The sequence below is a fragment of the Penicillium pulvis genome, assembly GCF_028828015.1.
Source record: "Penicillium pulvis strain IBT 33274 chromosome Unknown contig_10_segment0_segment0, whole genome shotgun sequence".
NCBI lineage: Eukaryota > Fungi > Ascomycota > Eurotiomycetes > Eurotiales > Aspergillaceae > Penicillium > Penicillium pulvis.
Window position 1 is genome coordinate 3,228,280 of NW_026643071.1, and position 23,112 is coordinate 3,251,391.

The 23,112-nt window shown below is 32.1% G+C and overlaps 5 protein-coding genes across 5 annotated transcripts; 3 read left to right on the plus strand and 2 right to left on the minus strand.

The window, feature by feature from the left end:
• Positions 1–5,977: 5,977 nt before the first annotated feature.
• Positions 5,978–7,423, minus strand: N7503_001214 (uncharacterized protein; the record flags this gene model as incomplete). Its single annotated transcript, XM_057060775.1, has 1 exon — positions 5,978–7,423. The coding sequence occupies one exon, from the start codon at positions 7,421–7,423 to the stop codon at positions 5,978–5,980; it is 1,446 nt and encodes a 481-aa protein (XP_056927698.1).
• Positions 7,424–7,657: 234 nt separating this feature from the next.
• On the minus strand, positions 7,658–8,206 carry N7503_001215 (uncharacterized protein; the record flags this gene model as incomplete). Its single annotated transcript, XM_057060776.1, has 1 exon — positions 7,658–8,206. One exon carries the CDS (start codon positions 8,204–8,206, stop codon positions 7,658–7,660), a length of 549 nt encoding a protein of 182 aa, XP_056927699.1.
• Positions 8,207–19,406: 11,200 nt separating this feature from the next.
• On the plus strand, positions 19,407–19,694 carry N7503_001216 (uncharacterized protein; the record flags this gene model as incomplete). Its single annotated transcript, XM_057060777.1, has 2 exons — positions 19,407–19,503; positions 19,552–19,694. Coding segments are annotated over 2 exons (240 nt in total), but the record flags the coding sequence as incomplete, so codon positions are not given.
• Positions 19,695–19,773: 79 nt separating this feature from the next.
• Positions 19,774–20,369, plus strand: N7503_001217 (uncharacterized protein; the record flags this gene model as incomplete). The annotated part of the gene is made up of 2 exons (XM_057060778.1): positions 19,774–19,788; positions 19,956–20,369. 2 exons carry the CDS (start codon positions 19,774–19,776, stop codon positions 20,367–20,369), a joined length of 429 nt encoding a protein of 142 aa, XP_056927701.1.
• A 15-nt stretch (positions 20,370–20,384) lies between these two features.
• N7503_001218 (uncharacterized protein) lies at positions 20,385–21,792 on the plus strand (the record flags this gene model as incomplete). Its single annotated transcript, XM_057060779.1, has 3 exons — positions 20,385–20,633; positions 20,749–21,112; positions 21,242–21,792. The coding sequence occupies 3 exons, from the start codon at positions 20,385–20,387 to the stop codon at positions 21,790–21,792; spliced, it is 1,164 nt and encodes a 387-aa protein (XP_056927702.1).
• Positions 21,793–23,112: the final 1,320 nt, after the last annotated feature.

Genomic DNA, 23,112 nt, shown 5'->3' on the forward strand with positions numbered 1-23,112 from the left:
GAATCTTCTTTATAGGTACTAGAATTAATTATTTTATTACTTTTCCTACTTTCTTTTTCTCCTATACTATCTCTTATATAATCTTTATCTATTCTTAAATATCTCGCCTTACTACTATAGTAAGCTTAATATACTAATTATATAGGCCTAGTATATCTATCTCTACTTTCGCTATCTATTTTATATACTTATCTATAAGCTTATTACCTAGAATCCCTTAATAAGTAGGGATCTAGTGGAGCTTAATCTAGATATCTTAATCTATAAGTTTTTAAAGGTTTTTAATAGCTCTATAGAGGTAGACCTAACTAGAAGATATATATAGATAGAGAAGCGCTTAAAGAGTAGCTTAACTATTAGAGAAGATTATAGCGTACTATATATACTCTTATATAAGTTCTATTACTATTTTAATAGTATAGAGCTTTATAGAGTAGACTATTAAGTCTTACTCTATATCTATCTAGTAGTAGTAATACTTATAAGTAGTCTCTACTATTATTATAGTACTAACTTTCCCCTTAATTCTACTTCTATTTATATATATTAGTATTTTATCTTAATTCTTACTAATCTTAGTATATATCTTAATAGCCTTATTATACTCTAGGATATATACTTCTAGAGGCGCGCGCTATAGTACCTAGATATATACTTACTAGCTCTTTTACTATCTTACTAAAGTATTAGAGAGAGCTATTAAGTATCTACCCTTTTACTAGGTATACACCTCTATAGATAACTATCTACTATATTAACGCTATTACTAAGAGCGCTATTAGATTATAAGCTATAGAACTCTATATACTAGACCTATATATATCTAAAGAGCTATCTCTATAGAGATATACTCTATCTAGATACTAATTAGTAGAAGATAGAGCTTAATATTTAGTGCTTCTACTATACTAGTCTTAAAAGCTCTATTAATTAGGCACGCTATATACTTCTAAATTACTATAAACTTAGTACTAATATACTTATACTTCCCTTTCTTAAACTATAGATACTATACTAATATACTATAGAGTATCTATAGTATTACTACTACTTAATATATCCTCTATATAGCTAGCGTAGACGCTCCCTATATAGATCCTACTAGACTTTATAGCGCTTATATAGATATACTCCCTTTTATAACTACTTTTTTATAGTAGTAGGAAAACATAAGCTATAGATTAAGCTAGAAGCTAAGATATTATATTACTTACTCTAGAAAGATAATATTATAAAGTCTATCTTAACCTTTAATAAGGAGAAAGGACTAGCCTATATATATCTTTTACTACTCTAGGGGCATAAAGTAGATTAGATTATACTTCTTTAGGTTAAAAATAGAGGCGTGGTAGCGTGCCTAGATCCTTACTTTCTTATATACTTTTTTAAGCTTAGAGATAGTCTACTACTCTATCTTATTAGTTACTATAAAGCCTATATTATTAACCTAGCCTATAGTAGAGAGATCTCTACTTCTAGTCTAGTAGTCTTTAAGTAGGTCTATATTATAGAGAAAATAGAGAATTAGTAAAAGAGGAGATCCTTATAGGATACTAGTTAGTGTAGGAATATACTTTAATATACCCTCTAGTATATAGATATATATGCTTTTATCTATTAGGAATGCTTTAATCTATAGAGTAAGATAGCTAAGCTAATACTTTTTAATATTATAGATTAGATATATATATAAGATATTATTATATACTCTAGATATATCTAGTATAAGAAGAGAGACTATAGAGCCTCTACCCTACGCGCTATATATCTAATCTAGTATAATTTAGATAGCGTATTCTATAGATATATCTTATCTTTTACTAAGATAATCTTTTAGTAGTAATCTATACTCTTCTATAGTATATAATATATATCTTATAATAATAGACTTAAGGAATTTACTAATTATATTAAGAAGAGTAACTAGTTAATATAACTTTACTTTCTAGTAGTCTTAGTTACTAGCCTTATAGAGTACTACTATAATAGACCTCTAGAAGTAGTTTAGATTATATCCTATTTATATATATATATTAAAGAGTTAGTAAAGCGCGCTTACTACTATAGGAATTTTAATTAGCTTATACTAAAGAGCGTTTAGAATTATATCTTCTTTAGGGGCCTTATCTATAGGAGTAGCTTATATAGCTTCCTAGATCTTATAGGGTATAATCTTTAGAAATTCTATACTTTCTAGATATATATATCCTTCTATATCTACTATATCTATTTCTAGAGATTATAGGAAGAAAGTATACTAGAAAGCTACTACTTTCTACTCTATAGTCTCTACTATAGAACTATCTTATACCTAGAGTATAGATATAAGTCTATACTTATAGATACTACTATAGTTCTATACCTACTTTACTAATCTCTATATACTATAGGGGCCCTCCTTAATAACTCGCTATATATACTAGTAATAGGCCCTACTAAGTATACCCTTAATAAGCTAGTTCTTATTATTCTAGGCCTACTTATAGCGAAGTTTATTAAGTAGATTATATAAGCGAGTCTATATTCTATAAAGGTAGTATATAGTCTTAACTACTTCTCTATACTCCTAGATAAAGTTAGAGTTTAACTATATAAAATACTTAGCCTATAGTATAGAGGCGTTAATTATAGCTTATATAGTATATATAAAGGCCTAGGTTTTAAGCTCTATATATTACGCGCTAGTAGAAGTTAGGTCTTATAATATAATATACTTTTTAATAAATTCTATAAATATCTTATTATCTATAGCGCTCTAATTTTAGTATTCTAGGGCCTTATAGAGTAATATCTATATATTAAGAGTTATCTATATTAGATAGTGATTAGATTAATATTTAATCTTATCTATATATCTATAGTTAACTAGTTAACTAGCGAGCTCCTTACTAATCTATATTAAGTTAATTATTAATTCTACTCCTCTATACTCCTATATAGGCCTACTAGCCTTTATAAGTAAGTTAAGCTTATACTAGTCTATTAGTAATAAGAAATCCTCTAATTCTATATTTACTAGAGCTCCTAGACTACCCTATACTAGATAGTAGGTGTTAAAGTCTCCTATAATAATATACTCTACTTCCTTACGCTTAGAGAGCTCTTAATAGAGCTTATCTAGTATATCTATACCTTATTAATTATATATATTATATATAAAGAGATCGCTCTAGTTCCTATCTATATAGGCCTTCTAGAGCTTTAAGATCTAGTAATCATAATCTATAAGTATATAAGACTACTTACCTAGCTAGAGGTTCTTAGATATATAGAAGTAAACGCCTAAGGGGTTAGGTATACTTAGATATATAAGCTAGAAGAGTAAGGAAATAGGCTAATAGATTATATTAGAAAAGATATTCTTCTATAGCTCTTAAACCATAATTACGCTAGCTTCCTATATATATTAATCCCTAAGAAATAAGGCTATAACTAGTTACGATTTATTTATATTATATTATAGAATTTCGAGCTTATTTATTAGATAAAAGGTAGTCCTAGTTATCTTAGTTATACTAGTTATTACTATATTCTAAAGCCTTATAGAAGAACTCTTCCTTTAGTTCTAGAGGCGAGCTACTAATATAGAATATATCTCTATCGAAAATATCGCTAAAGTAGAGTCTATGGCTTAGTAGAAGCGTCTCCTTTATAGGCGCTAGAGCTAGGGGGTATAGTAGAAGAATTCGTAGATATATGGCTTACTCTTATATTAGCGGGTCTTAAATGCTAAGCTATACCTTAGCGCTTTGAAGTAGCTATATAGTAGGGTTAGCTAGAGCTAGAGCTAGAGCTAGAGATAGAGATCTAGCCTATATGACCTAGTCATTCTCTATATCGATCTAGGGCTCTTTAAAGCGGCGTTTCTTATGCTATAGGAGACGCTCTAGGTCCGAGATTGGGTCTAGGAGCGCTTATTGCTAGGAATGACTATTCCTAGCACGCTTACTAATGGCTAGGGTATTCTACGTAAGCTCTAGTTACGTGGGTAAGCTCTTGTCGCTAAATATAGAAGTTTTTGACTTATTCTTAGAGCCCTTAGGTTAGCCCTAGGCCTTCTAAGTTACTAGCTAGCTCGCTAGTAGAGCTATATACTGGCTAGCGAGTGGAACTATGCGCTAGCTGGCTGATTAGCTAAACTAGAAGTTAAAGCGGTTCGCTAGAGCGTATATTAAGTCTTTAAGCCTAGCTTATAACATAAAATTAAACTCTAGGGCACGCGCTAGAGCTAGAGCCAGAGCTAGAGCTAGAGCTTATACTAGAGCTAGAGCTAGAGCTAGAGCTAGAGCTAGAGCACGCTATATATAGAGATAGAGAGGCACGCGGTAGTATAGCGGGCATTCTACGTATATCTACTCTACCTTAGCCTTTACTTCTCTCTTAACTAGGTAGTTAAGGCTTATAGGCTAGTGATCACTAGAATAATTAGCATATTTAATTTAGATTATACCACTACGCGTAGATAGGCACTCCTAGGTTAGATACTTATCTACGTAGTGACTATATATAAAGCTTCTATATAAGTAGTATGATTAAATATACCCTAGTTTCTAGCACTTATAGTATAGCTTTACCTAGCTATCTTAATAGAAAAAGACGATAGAATAGACCTTAGAATTCTAGTATAGACCCTAGTTAATAGCTTAGTTCGCTATAACTAGGCTATTAAACTCTATTATTACTAATACCTTACGCTAGCTCTTATATAGGTAGGTAAGTTAGTTAAGGTAGATAATCTCCGCTTTTCTACCCTAATTTAATATATTCTACTACTAAATCTCACTTACTAAGCCCTCTTATGACTTAGATATAAGCTAGAAGCTCTAGATTAGTAATCTATATATAATAACGCCCTATAATAGGCTCTAAATCTATACTACTAGGCTAAATATATATATCTATTCTATATAATAATAGAGGAGCTCTACCCTAGTAGTAGAGTTAACTAGTATTAAAATATCTCTAGATAGTAATATATAAGTAGTATAGAAATATACGTTCCTAACTAGGGTAGGGGAGGTTTTCTTACTTATATATTTCTTATATAAGCTCTCTATCTTATCTATAATCGCTTTTATCTCTATTTACCTAATTTTATCCCTCTATATAGGGTCAACCTTAATTATAATAGACTAGTCCTTATAGAGCTTAACCTCGCTTATGCCTAGTAACGCTATACTATCGCTTTAGTTAATAGAGGGATCTATAGAGACTATATATTAGGCGCCCGCCTAGAACGCTTTCTAGTAGTCTATTAAGGATAGGGTTAAAGTAGAAGTTATGGTTAATAAGCTAGCGGACTTTTTAATACTATTAATTCTAGTATTTAAGCGCTATATATTAGTGGTAATTACTTTAAGAGTAGAGATAACCTTTATTATCTCCCCCTAAGCTCTACTAATACCCTACTTTACCTATATAGTAAACTAGCGAACTATCTAGATATAGTAGGTAATATATAGGTCTTCCTTACTCCCTTCTAGGAAGTATAGGGCCTTATCCACTCCCTTAATAAGTTAATCTATACTAGTTATATTATTCTTATTAATTTTAGTTAATCTTAGTATTATAATTTTTTAGTTTTCCCTATATTCCACGGCTATAGAACTATAGTTTAGGCGCATAACTCTAATAGTGGCTATTTTAACCTATAAAACCAGTATTAAAATAGGAGTTTAATACTACCACACCCCTAATATTAGAGCCACACCCCCACGTGACCAGAAAGTCGGTTCTGCCAACTTTTTGGAGGTTCTGCCATGAAATCCACCCCGCCTTCCTAAAATGGAAGTTTTCTGCCTTTGTTTACCTTTTTCTGCCCCGTACTTCTCACCGCCTTTACTAGAAAAGAATTCTCTACCAAATCCACTTAGTAATCAGGTTTACATAGTAAATTGCATGGAAATTGCATGATTTTGACGCCATTCTGGAGCTCTGAATTCGAGTATTGTGACTGCTGTATTGTACGTGTAACTGCTTATGTGCCTCTGCCTCTGCCCCTGCCTCGTCCCCGCCCACTACCTGCTGGGCGACCTACCTTGCCACGGGCACGGGCACGCCCCCCCCGACCCCCAAGCCCGCCTCTTGGGCCCTGAGCGACGTACTCGAACCCCGAAGGCTCACGTTGTGTTATGCGATCGAATGGTGTAAGCGGGTCTTCTGGTGTGTATGGTATAAGCGAGGGCTGTGAGGACGGTACTTGTATCGAGGGGGCTTGCGAGGATGGCTCGAGCGAGGATGGTGTAAGCTGCGAGTATGTATGTGAGGTAGTCCCCTGCGAGGCCGGGACCTCCGAGCTCTTGGAGAGGTGTATAAGGTTCTTAGCCCCACGAGGGCGACCTTTACCTCGAACTGGTAATGGATCGAGGATATATAGCTCAGGCGCAATTAGTGGAGCTTCACTAAGCTTGTGGAGGTGCCACTGCTGATGGAAGAGGTTAAGCTTAAGGCCTCGGCTCTCATCCAGGTGCTGCTTGATGATATGGATATATGGTGTGCCTGCCGTGTCCTTGGAATTGCATACATATATAGCGGAAATCACGGGTTTGTCAGCGGCCTCAGGGAGGTATTTCTCGAGCTCTTTTGTCACGTTTTCTATGGCTTTCTTCGAGATATAGGTCATAAGTAGTCTGTAAAGGGGGCGGACGCTTACTGGTATACGAATCCTACCATTTTGTATGGCAAGCTTATTCATATGGTACTGTCGGTTAATGACCCTTGCGAAGTTAATAAAAACGATCAAAAGATCATTAATTGAAGTTGTTAGGTCTTGCTTTAATAGCCAGTGAGCACCTTCATATCTTGATGTAGACGTCTGGCCTAGATGGAGGTAAAATTGGGTGAAAAGCTTTAGGAAATGCTCTGGGTAGTCGTCAAGCCACTCCTTCTTGAGATATGTATGAAGCGGTTTGAAGACGAGGTCACTGTAATGTTCCTGGAAGTGGTTCCACGCATAGTCAAAGGCATGAGAGGTACTTGCGTATAGAACACTATTCCAACGACTCTTCATGATCTCCCATGACGCGAGTGATAGCTGATTAATTGCCTCGGAAAGCTGCGCTTTTGTTATTGATTGATTAGGTAACGTAAGCTTATCTGGAAGAGCTGTCTTGTTCTCGACTGCTGCTTTGATTCGTGCCTTTAAGATAGGCCCTGCTTTCTTGTAGACGTTCGAGTAGTGGTGCCAAGAGCATAATATGTTCTTTGTATCAGGAAAGACAGTTGTGATTACAGACATTAGCGCTCGCTCCTTGTCCATTAGAATTGTTCGAGGATAAGGCTGGTTAGGTATGGTGTGGAATAACTCAGCGAGATATCCTAGGGCCGTCTCGTATGTCTCCTGCTTCTCATCCTTTAGGAAGGCAAAACCGATAAAGAAGGTTAAACCAGTCGCTGTGAATCCAACGATATCGAGGAGGGGCATACTAAAGCGATTCGTCTTATAGGTGCAGTCTATGGAGATAACCCATGGGTAAGAGGCAAGCATATGGAGGCATATCTTATGCGTCCCGAAGAGCACACTCACATGCTTCTGCTCATCGAGGTCATACTTAAAAACCCAATCTCCACCCTTCAGGAGCTCCTATAGAAGAGCTTGTATAGGTGTGCGGCCTGCAAGAAACTCGAGTTGAAGCTTTTGACGGTGGTTATAGATATCCTAGGCGATAATACACGAGTAGGGGTCTTCTTCACGAAGAGACGTAAGAATGAATCGAGTATCGAGGCCTCGCTTGATCCATGCGTTAATCGAGTCAAGCTTCGCGGTAAGCTCACGCTTTCGGTGTATGGCGTGGGTTGATGTCGCTATAGGCTCATGATTATGGGAAATGACCCTGTGTTCCAAGACCCAGGCATCGTGATTAGCCTTAAGCTTAAGGATCACGGAGAATGGGCAAGCCATAGCAATTGACGTCGAGACTCGCTTGCGCTCCTTGTCTTTGTGCCTATCCCGAGGCTTTCGCCCACGTGTACAGCACACGTACACTGTATTATGCTTAGATCGTTCAGTGGAGACAGAATACCCATATTGCTCTGCAAATTGGTTCATGTGCTCTATCCCAAGCTGTGGTGTGCGGTATTCGATGCCCTCCGGGGGTGGAGGCATGGTAACTAGGGGTAGACTCGGGCTCGGTGGAGTAGGACTCGGTGGGGCCTGGGGGTCAGGGCTTACGCTCGGAGGGTCAGAATTGAGGTCAAAGATATCCATTGTGACGTATGTGGTGGTGTGGAGCTGGGCGGTGAGCAGCAAGTGTGTAGAGATTGGCTTAGAATTTTCCTTAGAAAGCGGTGTGCAAAGCGGTGTAAAAAGCGGAGAGGGATATGGTAAATCATATGGTATTAATAAGCAGAAATGCCCTAAGCTAACCGTATCTAGTAGGTTCTGGTCACGTGGGGGTGTGGCTCTAATATTAGGGGTGTGGTAGTATTAAACTCCTTAAAATATAGCTATTAAAGTAATTAAGATTTTAAACTAGGTCTTAAAGCCCTAGGACCTTTAATTAGCGAGATATTTTAAGAATTCGTTTTACTAAGAGATAGATATTTTTTTTTCTATATTTTAGTTCTATTTTATTATAGAATAACTCTATTAGTTTATTTAAATTAACTATTATAGAAATAGTAAAGAATAGGGCTATTTTTATATAGTAATTAACTATAACTAAAATAGAGTTAATAATTAATTCTTTAAAGAAGATTTAGAGTAAGCTAGTAATAAAATCTATAGTTAATTTAGACTAAGATTAAGATAGAATTAGAAGTAAGTTTAGCTTACTATATAAATAATATCTTAGTAAAGTAATATCTTAATATATAATATATTCTTTAATATAATCTTTAATTTCTTAGTTAATTTACTCTTAATAGAAGTTTATTTTTAATAACTTACTTATTTTACACTCCCTAAAATAGCTATTTAGAGGGTTATTATAGTATAATTCTAATAAGATTTATCTTAATTTTATTACTAAGGGGATATAATAATACTTTTTAAATAATATTAATCTATTAAAACTAAGAGACTAAGTCTTATTTATTCCTTTATTATTCTTTTATTTAGAATAAGGGTTATAACTTCTTATATTAATAGGACTTATAATCTAATATTTTACTATCCTTTTTAATAACTTAGTAATAGAACTTAATTTAGTAGCTTTTTAAGCTTATTTCTAGCTTACTTTACTTTTATTTAACTTTTATCTAGTAATAAAATAGCCTAACTTCTACTTAGTAGTAGAAAAACCTAACTTCTACTTTAATTATCTTATAATAGAATAACCTAACTTCTACTTAGCTATACTTATAGAGGCTAGTAGGACTATATAGGAGCGTGGAGGAGTAGAATCAGTGATTGACTTAATATAGATTAGTAAGGAGCTTACTAGTTGACTGGTTAACTATAGGTATGTAGACAAGATCGAATATTAATCTGATCACTATCTAATATAGATAACTCTTAATATATAGACGTCGCTCTATAAGGCCCTAGAATACTAAAATTAGAGTGCTATAGACGATAAGATCCTTATAGAATTCATTAAAAAGCATATTATACTATAAGACCTAACTTCTACCACTATAACTAAGTAATATATAGAGCTTAAAACCTAGGCCTTTATACGTACTATATAAGCTATAATTAACGCCTTTATACTATAGGCTAAGCTATCTATATAGTTAAACTCTAACTTTACCTAGGAGTATAGAGAAGCGGTTAAGACTATACGCTATCTCTACTATATATAGACTCGCTTATATAACCCGCTTAATAAGCTCTACTATAAGTAGGCCTAGAATAATAAGAACTAGCTTATTAAGGGCATACTTAGTAAAGCCTACTATTAATATATATAGAAGGTTATAGAAGAGGGCCCCTATAATATATAGAGATTAGTAAAATAGGCGTAGAACTATAGCGGTATCTATAAATATAGACTTATATCTATACTTTAAACCTATAATAAAGTAGTAGAGACTATAGAGTAGAAAGTAGTAGCTTTCTAGTATACTTTCTTCTTATAATCTCTAGAAGTAGATATAGAAGATATATAAGGATATATATATCTAGAAAGTATAGAATTCCCTAAAATTATATACTATAAGATCTAGGAAGCTATATAAGCTACTCTTATAGATAAGGCCCCTAGAGAAGACGTGATTCTAAATACTCTTTAATATAAGCTAATTAAAATCCCTATAGTAGTAAGTACGCTCTACTAGCTCTTTAATATATATATATAAATAGGCTATAATCTAGGCTACTTCTAGTAGTCTATTATAGTAGTGCTCTATAAGGCTAGTAACTAAGACTACTAGGAAGTAAAGTTATATTAACTAGTTACTCTTCTTAATATAATTAGTAAATTCCTTAAGTCTATTATTATAAGATATATATCTTATACTATAGAAGAGTATAGGCTACTACTAAAAGGTTATCTTAGTAGAAGATAAGATATATCTATAGAATATACTATCTAAATTATACTAGATTAGATATATAGCGTATAGAGAAGAGGCTCTATAGTCTCTCTCCTTATACTAGATATTTCTAGAGTATATAATAATATATTATATATATATCTACTCTATAACCTCTAAAAATAATATCTTAGGTAGCTTATACCCTAGATTAGAGTATTTCTAATTAGTAGAAGTATATATATTTATATACTAAAGAGTATATTAGAGCGTATTTCTATACTAACTAATATTCTATAAGGATCTCCTCTCTTACTAATCCTCTATCTTCTCTATAATATAGATCTACTTAAAGACTACTAGACTAGAAGTAGAGATCTCTCTACTATAGACTAGGTTAATAATATAGGCTTTATAGTAACTAATAAGATAGAGTAGTAGACTATCTCTAAGCTTAAGAAAGTATATAAGAAATCGATAATCTAGATATAATAATATACCTCTATCTTTAACCTAAAGAAGTATAATCTTATATACTTTATACTATTAGAGTAAAAATATAAAGGCTAGTCTTTTCTTTTAGTTAAAGATTAAGATAGACTTTATAATATTATCTTCCTAAAGTAAATAATAAGATATCTTAGCTTCTAGCTTGATCTATAGCTTATATTTTCCTACTATAATAAAAAAGTAGTTATAAAAGGGAGTATATCTATATAAGTACTATAAAGTCTAGTAGGATTTATATAGGGAGTATCTATACTAGCTATATAAAGGATATATTAAGCTATAGTAATCCTATAGATACTCTATAGTATATTAGTATAGTATTCTCTACTTATAATAGATAAGGGAAAAGCTTAGGTAATTAATAATAAATTTATAGTAATCTAGAAGTAAGTAGCGTACCTAATTAGTAGAGCCTTTAAGACTAGTATAGTAGAAGCACTAAATATTAAGCTCTACTTATTATTAATTAGTATCTAGATAGAGTATATCTCTATAGAGATAACTCTTTAGATATATATAGATCTAATATATAGAGTTCTATAGCTTATAATCTAATAGTATTCTTAATAATAATATTAATATAATAGATAGTTATTAATAGAGATATATATATAGTAGAAGAGTAGATACTTAATAGCTCCCCTAGGAGCTTTACTAAGTTAATAGAAGAGCTAGTAAGTATATATCTAGGTATTATAGCGCGCGCCTTTAGAAGTCTTTATCCTAGAGTATAATAAAGCTATAAAGGAGTATATAGAGATTAGTAAGAATTAAGATAAAATACTAATATATATAGATAGAAGTAGAATTAAGGGGAAAGTTAGTACTATAGTAATAATAAAGGCTACTTATAAGTACTATTACTACTAGATAGATATAGAGTAAGACTTAATAGTCTACTCTATAGAGCTCTAGGCTATTAAGATAGTAACTAAGATTATATAAGTATATATATAGTATACTATAATCTTCTCTAATAGCTAAGCTACTCTCTAAGCGCTTCTCTACCTATATATATCTTTTAGTTAGGTCTATCTCTATAGAGCTATTAAAAACCTTTAAAAACTTATAGATTAAGATATCTAGATTAAGCTCTACTAGATCCCTACTTATTAAGGGATTCTAGGTAATAAGCTTATAGATAAGTATATAAAGTAAATAGTAAAAGTAGAGATAGATATACTAGGCCTATATAACTAGTATATTAAGCTCGCTATAGTAGTAAGGTAAGGTATTTAGGAATAGATAAAGATTATATAGGAGATAGTATAGAAGAAAGAGAAGATAGGAAAAGTAATAAAATAGTTAATTCTAGTACTTATAAAGAAGGTTCTAGACTACTAGAAAAACTAAAGAAAAGCGTTAGTATCTATTATACTTTAAATATAGCTTAATATTATTAGATTAAAGTATTATCTATAAAGAATTAGAGTTATAAACTTATCTTACTATATATATAATCTTAGGCACTAGTAACTAAGATATATACTCTTAGAGTACCCCTTTTTTAAAGATAAGTATAGAGATATATAAATAGCGCTTATATAAGCGCGTATATATATATCTCTATTATTTAACTAGCTTATATAAGAGCGAAGTACTATACTAGTAATCTCTATCTTTATAGAAAAGACCTAACTTCTTAGGTAGTTTTATATAATTAATCCTAACGCTATAGGATTTAAACTAGACCTAGAGTAGTAAGAATAACTAGTATAATCTAATAAAGTAGTATAGTAGTAGTAGATAAAATATAGATTATAGGAAGAAGGGCTAGGTCCCCTCCTTCCCTTAAGAGGTAGAATAATATAGAAGTAGCTAACTAGCTAGGGAAATAGTTATATATCTAGAGATAGTATATTATAGAGGTAGAAGTAAGGCGAAAGTAAGGATAGAGTAAGAAGAAGAGGATATAGTAGTATAAGGGGTATTAGAAGTAGGAAGTAAGAGTAGAAATAGGAGATATAGCGAAACTATAGAGGTATATAGGGTAGAAAAATAAAGTTATAGGTATAGTAGGTATAATAATCTCATAAGGAGTTTAGAAGATATAGTAAGCCTCCTAGTTAAGCTAGAAACGAACTAGATACTAGTAGCTATATTACTAGGGTAGAGATTAACTTTCCTTTAACGCTCTTTCCTTTATTTTAATATTTTTATACTTAATTTTTATAGATTATAGGTAACTAGGGGTTATAGATAAGCCCTAACTTTACCTCTATATATAATATATCTTAGATATAGCATACTATTTTATTACTAGATAGGCCTAGTAATACCCCTATATAGTAGCTATTACTAGAGATAAGCTAGATTAGATAAATAAATTCTACTACTACTACTACTACTACTACTTCTACTTAGCTTATTTAATAATAAGAAAACCTAACTTCTACTTAATAGACTATAATATTACTTAGTATTTATTTATATCTTTATTTAATCTATTTTCTTAGATATTTCTAATAGTTAGTATATAATATAAAATAAGGGGATCTTTAGATTAAACTTAGTAGATTTCTATTATTAGATTATCTCTTAATAATATATTTTATATATTAGATAAGTTATTACTTCTAACTATATTTATATTAATATAGGATTAATAATTTCTAGCTAGGTCTTCCTATATATAAGAAAATACCCCTTAAACTTTAACTTTTTATTTAATTAGATCTAAATTATATATAATAGATAGAGCTCTTACTTCCTAATTTAATATTAAATTAGAAGTAACTTAATACTAAAGTAAGATTAAAAGACTAAGATCCTAAGTATTCTTAGATTTTCTAAATAGTCTTAATAGAGTATCTACTAGATTAGTCTTATTAGATTAGTATTTTATAATAAAATTAAAAGATAATAAAGTTATATACTATCTTACTTATTAACTATTAATTTTTTATTACTTTATAAAAGCTTATAAATTAGTATAATCTAAGAGTACTTTAATTATATACTTACTTTCTTTTAGATAATAGCGCTATATTTTAAAGGAATATACTATAGTATATAGCTCTTAATTAGATATACTATAATTTACTTCTAAATTAGTAAATTTTTAAGACTAGAATACTATAGAGTAAAAAACTCCTTTTTTATCTAGCTAGAATAGAATATCTATTATTCCCTATTTAGAGATATTAGTTTCTAGTCTAATAGGTAATTTAGGATTAAAGTAAACTAGAAGTAGAGCTAATTTAAAAGTATTAATTAGCTTTTAAAAGGCTTCCTTCTTATATTCTAGTAGAGAATATAAACTAGGCTTCTTTCTATCTTTATTTTCTTTTAAAAGAGAAATAAGAGATTATATAATTTAAGAGAAGTTATATATAAATCTATAATAAAAGTTATAAAATCTAATAAAGACTTAGATATCTCTAAAACTCTTAGATATTAGCTAAGAAATAATAGATTTAACCCTTTCTTAATCTATAATAATACCCTCTCTTAAGATAATATATCTAAAGAATTTAATCTTAGATTAATAGAATATATACTTTAATAGCTTAGTATATAACTAAGCTTTTTATAAGCGCTATAATACTTACTTAATATAATTTATATACTTACTTCTTATTCTAAAGAATATAAGAATATTATCTAAATAAGTAATATAGAATTTATCTAAAATCCTATATAAAATAGTATAGATATAGTTCTAAAATATAATAGATATATTTATTAACCTAAATAATATAACTATATATTTAAAATAACTATATTAGATTTAAAATACTATTTTCTATTTATCTCTATTTTTAATTTAAATTTAATAATATATATTTTATATATTAATTTTACTAAAATATTAAAAGCTAAATAATCTATCTAGAATCTTAGAAATAAGAGATAATAGATATTAATTCTTTATTAAAACCTTATTTAAATCTCTATAATTAATATATAAATAAAGAGTTCTATCTTTCTTTAGTATAAAAAGAATAGGAGCTCTTATAGGACTTTTTAAAGATTAGATTTATTAATTTTTAAGATTTTCTACTAAGTAATCTTAAAGTAATTTTAGTTTATTCTAAGATAATAGATATATAGGCCTATATAGAGGCTTAGAATCTTTAATTAAATTAATTAAATAATTACTTACTTAATTAGTAGGTAATATCTTTAAATCTACTTTTAAAAAGATAGATTTATATTTATATAGCTTAGGTAGAATAGATAATTTATTTATTATAATATTATTTTAATCTTAAATTAAGCTTACTTTAGGCTTATCTCTCTTTCTCTTTATTAATAGTTCTAGAGTTATAATTAAAGTAAAGATATAAGTCTAATTAATAGGCTTTTATTAACTAATAAGCTATTATAATTTTAAAGATAGGGTTCTTAAATTACTATTTTCTCTTCTATAGTAGTAGATAAATTTTTAATTTAGTTAGAGTTATTATTAATAGTAAGATAACACTTTAACTATAATTTAAGTATCTTTTAATAGTAATATAAGCTTATCTTACTAATCTAGTAATATCTCTATTATTTATTAAAGTAATAGATATAGTAAAAGCTCTATAAGTTAGGACTAAGAGATTTCTAATTACTTAAATATTAAAAATATCTATCTCTTAGTAAATTAAATTCTTAAAATATCTTACTATCTAGAGGTCCTAGGGCTTTAAGACCTAGTTTAAAATCTTAATTACTTTAATAGCTATATTTTAATATTAGTTTTATAGGTTAAGATAATAGCTATTAGAGTTATACGCCTAAACTATAGTTTTATAGCTATAGAATATAGGGAAAACTAAAAATTTATAACGCTAAGACTAACTAAAATTAATAAGAATAATATAACTAGTATAGATTAACTTATTAAGGGAGTAGATAAGGCCCTATACTTCCTAGAAGAGAGTAAGAAAGACCTATATATTACTCGCTATATCTAGATAGTCCACTAGTTTATTATATAGATAAAGTAGGATATTAGCGATATTTAGGGGGAGATAGTAAAAGTAATCTCTACTCTTAAAGTAATTATCGCTAATATATAGCGCTTAAATACTAGAATTAATAGTATTAAAAAGTTAATAATCTTATTAGTAACTTCTACTTTAACCCTATCCTTAATAGACCACTAGAAAGCGTTCTAGATAGGCGCCTAGTAGTACTAGATAGTCTTCGCTAATCTCTCTATTAACTAAAGTAATAATATAGTATTACTAGATATAAGTAAGGTAGAACTCTATAAGGATTAATCTATTATAATTAAGATAGACCTAGTATAAAGGGATAAGATTAGGTAGATAGAAGCTAAAGTAATTATAAAGGAAGTAGAGTATCTATATATATAGTAGGCGCGCTTAAAGACCTCTACTATACTAGCTAGTAATATAGAATTTCTTATTACTTATATATTACTATCTAGTAATATCTTATTATTAGCTAACTTAGCTATAGATATAAAGCTTCTCTATATTTACTATAAGAGATAGTTATATATATTTAGTATAGTAGTATAGATCTAGAGTCTATTATAGGGTATTATTATATATAGATTACTAATCTAGAGCTTCTAGCTTACGCCTAAGACTTAAGAAGGCTTAGTTAGTAAGATTTAGTAGTAGAATATATTAAATTAGGGTAGAAAAGTAGAGATTATCTATCTTAACTAACTTATCTACCTATATAGCGAGAGCTAGCGCGAAGTATTAGTAGTAATAGAGTTTAATAGTCTAGTTATAGTAAATTAAGCTATTAATTAAGGCCTATACTATAACTCTAAGGTCTATTCTATTATCTTTTTCTACTAAGATAGTAGAATAAAGCTATACTATAAGTGCTAGAAACTAGGGTATATTTAATTATACTATCTATATAGAAACTTTATATATAGTCACTATATAGAAGAGCACCTAATCTAGGAGTGCCCTTCTATATATAGCGGTATTATCTAAATTAAGTATACTAATTACTTAGGTAATTACTAGCCTATAAGCTTAGATTATCTAGTTAAGAGAGAAGCGAAGGCTAAGATAGAGTAGATATATATAGAATACCTACTATATTACTATATACCTCTATATCTCTATATACTATATGCTCTAGCTCTAGCTCTAACTTTAGCTCTAGCTCTAGTATAAGCTCTAGCACGAGCTCTAGTATAAGCTCTAGCTATAGCATACGCTCTAGCGCGCGCCCTAGAGTTCAATTTCACGCTATAAGCTAGGCTTAAAGACTTAGTCTATGCTCTAGCGAACCACTTTAACTTCTAATCCAGCTAGCTAACCAGCTAGTATCTAGTTCCACTCGCTAGCTAGTATATAGCTCCACTAACTAGTCAACTAGTAGTCTAGAAGACCTAGGGTTAACCTAAGGGCTCTAAGAATAAGTTAAAAACCTCTACTTTTAGCGATAAGAGCTTATCTACATAGCTAGAGCTTATAGAAATAGCCCTTACTATTATAGAGTATACCTAGAACTCTCGCTCTTAGTAGCGGAGACTCTAGGACCCTATCTTAGACCTAGAGTATCTTCTATAGTATAAGAAACGCCGCTTTAAAGAGCCCTAGATCGATATAGAAAATAACTAAGTTATATAGGCCAGATCTCTATCTCTAGCTCTAGCTCTAGCTCTAGCTCCTACTAACCTAGCTATATAGCTACTTTAGAGCGCTAGGGAATAGCTTAGTATTTAAGACCCGCTAGTATAGGAATAGTATATATATCTATAAATTCTTCTATTATATCCCCTAGCTCTAGCGCCTATAGAGGAGATACTTCTACTAAGCCATAGACTCTACTTTAGCGATATCTTTAATAGAGATATATTCTATATTAGTAGCTCGCCTCTAGAACTAGAGGAAGAGTTCTTTTATAAGGCTTTAGAATATAGCGATAACTAGTATAACTAAGATAACTAGGACTACCTTTTATCTAATAAATAAGCTCGAAATTCTATAGTATAATATAAATAAATCATAACTAGTTATAGCCTCATTTCTTAGGGATTAATATATATAAGAAGCTAGCGTGATTATAGTTTAAGAGCTATAGAAGAATACCTTTTCTAATATAACCTATTAGCCTATTTCCTCGCTCTTCTAGCTTATATATCTAAGTAGGCTTTAGCATGGGCCCGGCCCATGACTCAACTCCAGGGCCCACCCCAACCCATAAAATTTTTCAAAATCCATGGGGATCCATAGGGCCCCATTTTTGGGCCCATTTTCACGAGGTTTAGCGTGGATGCCTTATTTGGCCTGATTTAGCCTGAATTTGGCCTGATTTCTGCCTATTCTTACCTGATTTTGCATATTCTTTACTAAGACTTTCTTTTTAATTACGTCTGTTCTAGTCTATATATATATAGCAACCACTTTTCCTCCTATATTCTACTATACCTATTATAATTATATGTAATATAGCTTAATATAAGCTTATTATACTATATTACCCTATATTACCCTATATTTAGGGTAGCTGGGTATAATATAGGGTAGTAATTTTTAAAGTGGTTGATTTACTACGCTAATAGGGGGAGATATATATATATAGAAGGTATAGCTTCACTACCTTACCAACCACATATCTAGGTCTCCGCCCTAACCACCCTTTATATATATAATTTAAACAAAGAATAAGCTATATAATAAGGTAATAACCTTATATATAAGCTTAAAAGCTCTATTTTAACTAGTTTAGGTAAGAATTCTATAGAAATACTAGTTGATCAAACTGGTGTTCCTGATTATATAGCGCGCGGGTAAGGCCACTATGGTAGTATCTAATTAAGGTTATAGGATTAGACCCGCATATAATATCTAGCCAATCGGGTTCTAGAAGGTAATATCTTCAAAAATCCTTCCATCTTAGCTCTCTCTTAGCTCTATATACCCAGCATATCAGAATTAGGGTTTCCAAACCCTCTCTAGAGCGATCCAATTACTCCATCTAATTCAATATCAACATTCTACCCTACCCAAAGCACCCTACCCACCCTAAGTGACCTATCCACCCTAGGTGCCCTACCTAGTGGAATTCTATAGTTTTCTATACCTAAAGTAGGAAATCATGCTATATAGTCCCAATTAAACCATCTAGCCTTCCTAAAATAGTGGAAAACAACCCTAAATAGATTAAAGGTTATTAAACCAGCTTTAAACTAGGCTAAATAAGGAAGTTCGAATATTTGGTCCCATATTGAGCAGGTTACTAAAGTTCAGACTAGACTACTAAAAGTACGCTATATAGTATATAATATACTATTCAATCACCCTAATTAGAGTAATAGTAGAAGCTCTATTAATAGAACCTCCACTATTCGTCGCTATATTAAGAAATTCTATAAGTCTAGGGTTATTAACCCTAGCCAGACTTTAATTCAGAGTAGCTTTGCCTTTACTATAGTAAGCTTACTACCCCACTACCCCACTACCCCACTACCTTATATATATATATATATCTATATATCTATATATCTATATATCTATATAATATATATATTATATACTAACCCTACCTAGGCAATTCAATCAAAGCAGCATATAACCTATGAAGTATGGTTCAAGCTGCTTATAAACTTCTTTACTACCCACCACCTGCCTTTCAATATTTTGAACAGTCAGCAATTTAAGGCCTTTATAGAAGGAACGGCCTAGCTTGCTTTAGTCCCATCTATCCCTTCCCCTCGAACCTTATCTCGTCGCCTAAGAGATGAAAGCTTGAATCAACAAATAACCGCTTTAAGCACGCTTCCAGAAGGTTCTAAGCTCTTAATTGCCCTAGATTGCTGGACATCTCCATACTCCTAAGCTTATCTAGCTATCACAGGCTATTTCCTAGACCTAGACTAGCACTATAGGGAGGTCCTACTAGGGTTTAAACCCCTAGATGGCCCCCATTCAGGTAAGTCTAACCCTAGGCACCCTATATCATATATCTCTATATCATATAGCTCTATATGCTCTATATGATATATCTCTATATCATATAGCTCCATATACTCTATATTATATATCTTTATACTAATTTCTCTATATATAGGCGCCAACCTTACATATATCCTTCACTAGATACTAGAAAAGCATAAGATATCAGACCGGATCATAGCTATTACCACAGATAATACCTCGAATAACAAGACTTTAATCTCATCTCTTCAAGAACTTCTTCAAGAAGCTTATCCAGAGACCTCGATCCCTCGAGTTCCTTACATAGCATATATGATCCAGCTATCCTTGAAGCAGCTGCATGGAAAGATTAGGGTTGACCCTAAAAACGATAATATCGAGCTGGTTTGGTCTAAAGATCTCCAAAAGCATAAGATCAGCCAGATGACTGGTATTGCTCGTACGCTCCAGAAGGTGCGGAATCTAGCGGTCTATATCAATGCAAGCCCACAAAGACGGGCTTATTTCTGGGCAGAGCAATTAAAAGATGGGATGAAAGACCCATTATATCCTATCCAAGACGTCCAGACTCGCTAGAACTCGACCTTTCTGATGCTAGAGAGAGCTCTTCGGATCAAACCAGCTCTAGATAGCTATTATAAGCTATTCTGGGGTAAAATGCGTATAAGATCAGATGAATGGCGTCAAATCACCTATCTTTTGCATATTACAAAGCCTTTCTTTATGTTTACCACCGCATTATGTAAGACAAAGGATATCACTATATATAGTGTTTTCAACGTCTATAATGCCTTGTTCCAGCATATCGAGTCTTCTATCACTAAGCTTCAGCAAAAGAAGGTATGTTTAACTTTTATAAGCTTATATATAGGTTATATAAGCTTATATAACCCTATATAACCCTATATAACCCTATATAACCCTATATAACCCTATACTAACTATATAACCCTAGCTTCTATGGAAACAAGACATGCTTGAAGCTCTACAAGTAGCTGAATCTAAGCTTCGAGAGTATTACTCTCAGACTATAGACCCAGCTCTAGGCAGCATATATGCCCATGGAACGATCCTTACCCCGCAATATAAGCTTCAATTCTTTCAATCTGAAGAGTGGGAAGATGAGACGGTTGATTATACCGAGGTCTATAGATCAAGCTTACAGGATCTGATTAGATCTTATCAGCAAGATGACCCGATCTCGAGTCCACAAGCCCGGAGATATACCGCTATAGAGCTGGCAGTCCAGTCTATGATGCCTTCAAAAGCTAGTATATTGCCTACACAAGCAGATGAGCTAGGAGATTACCTTCAAGCTGGTAGGTCAGGTCTATATATTATATATAGATATATATCTATAGATATAGACTCTATATTATAGAGACTCTATATCTATATAGACTATATATCTATATCCTACCCTAGCCACCCTTTACTAACCTAACTAGGGCCAATCAACGAGGAACCCTGTAATTTCTGGCGGAATAATCAGACCAAATACCCCACCCTAGCTCGGATAGCTCGAGATCTCTTCTCTATTCCAGCAACTGGTGCTGGTGTAGAGCGACTCTTCAATACAGCACGTGATATATGCCACTACCGGCGTGGCAGGCTCAGCACTTCTACCATAAAAGACCTTATGGTATATAATCGCACTATAAAGTTCGATATGGATACAGAAGAGCTTAGTCAGCTAGTAGAAGCTCTTAAGATTAAAGAGGAGGCAGGATCAAAGGACTCGGAGACTCGAGTAATACTCAAGGATATTAGTGATATCGAGGACCTAGACCTAGATAGCTCAGGCGAGGAAGAGCAGCTAGGCCCAATTCAGCAGCCTCAGAAGAGGATAAGGGAGGATTTATCCGAAGATTCTTCAGATAAAAGGTTAAATTCTTCAGATAAAAGGTCAGATGATGGAGAATTACCTTCAATTAGGGTTTCTGGAAGGGCTAGAGCTGCTAGGCAGAGACAGGATAAAGCAGAATACGCGTATTACTGATTTTAGTTAATTATGGGTGCTTTTCTTAATTATATAGGTACTAGGGTGTTAGGGTGGCTTATAGGTCTTGCTTTTATATATAAAAATCACAAAAAAAATTGAAAAAATAAGGTAGAACCATAGAGTTCATACCTTTAAAAGCCGACTTTATATTATCTATATATAATATATAAGGTATTTAAAGTGGTAATTTACCCCTCCAAAACCAATATTTCTGCATATTTTATGAAAAATACATATAATTTAGACCCACCAAAATAGGCCCAAATGGGGGCCCATGGGTTTAACCAGGCCCATACCAAAGGCAAATAGGGCCCCATTTTCGGGCCCACCCCACCCCACCCCATCAGGCCCACCCCATTTGCCGAAGCCTACTAGGGGTGGTTAAAGTTAAAGCTCTTCTAGCTCTATCTAGAGTTAATAGATATAGGAAGGTCTAAGAGCGATTAGAGCTTCTTTAAAGCGTATATTAAAGAAGCTTAGTGGGCAATTCCATAGGATAAGATTAATAGTATAATTCAGAGCATGCCAAGACGTTTAAAGGCGGTGAAGGACGCTCGTGGATATTATATAAAATATTAAGCGATTTCTATATGCGGGATATCTCTCTTAATAAGCATATTAAATTATATGTAATTTAAATTATATATAGTGGTGTGGCATACTAGGTTATAGATATATATATTTAATGGTGTGGGGCCGAAAATCGACTTAGGGAAATTCTTATGACTATTTAGTGTATACCCACCAGGCCCGGCTATATTAAACTAATCATAGTCGACGGCCTACTAGATATCGCTATAGACAGGTATACTAAATAGCAGCAATCGCGGGTAAGCAACGAGGCTTTTAGGGAGAACATCAACAAAGCACGCGATGTGACCCTCGAAAATTGTCTCGACCTCATACAGATTTATAAGGATCAAGACCCGGGTTTCTTCGTTAAGCACGGCGTGAAAGTAGGTGCCGCCAGGCGGTTCGTTTGCGACATTAGGCTTTGGGTGAAATGACGCCAAGAACTCACTTGCAACGAACATATTCATTTAGCTTAGATTTATATACTGATGTAGGTAACAAATGGTTCCATACAATTGATAGCCTGTCAGGCAATGGAGCTCGCTATGTATGGATACTTGTGATTTTAGAATAACTATGGAAGTCAACTGCACATTTCCCATTGTAAATTACCATTTCAGAGCCAAGCCAAGATCAAGACTTTCAAGACGTTGAAACGTAACTCCTCCCTATTAGATCTCGAAGTGTGCTGTTCTTGATTCTTGAGCACGTAGCTGGGCTTTTGCTCATCTAAACCAAGTTCGA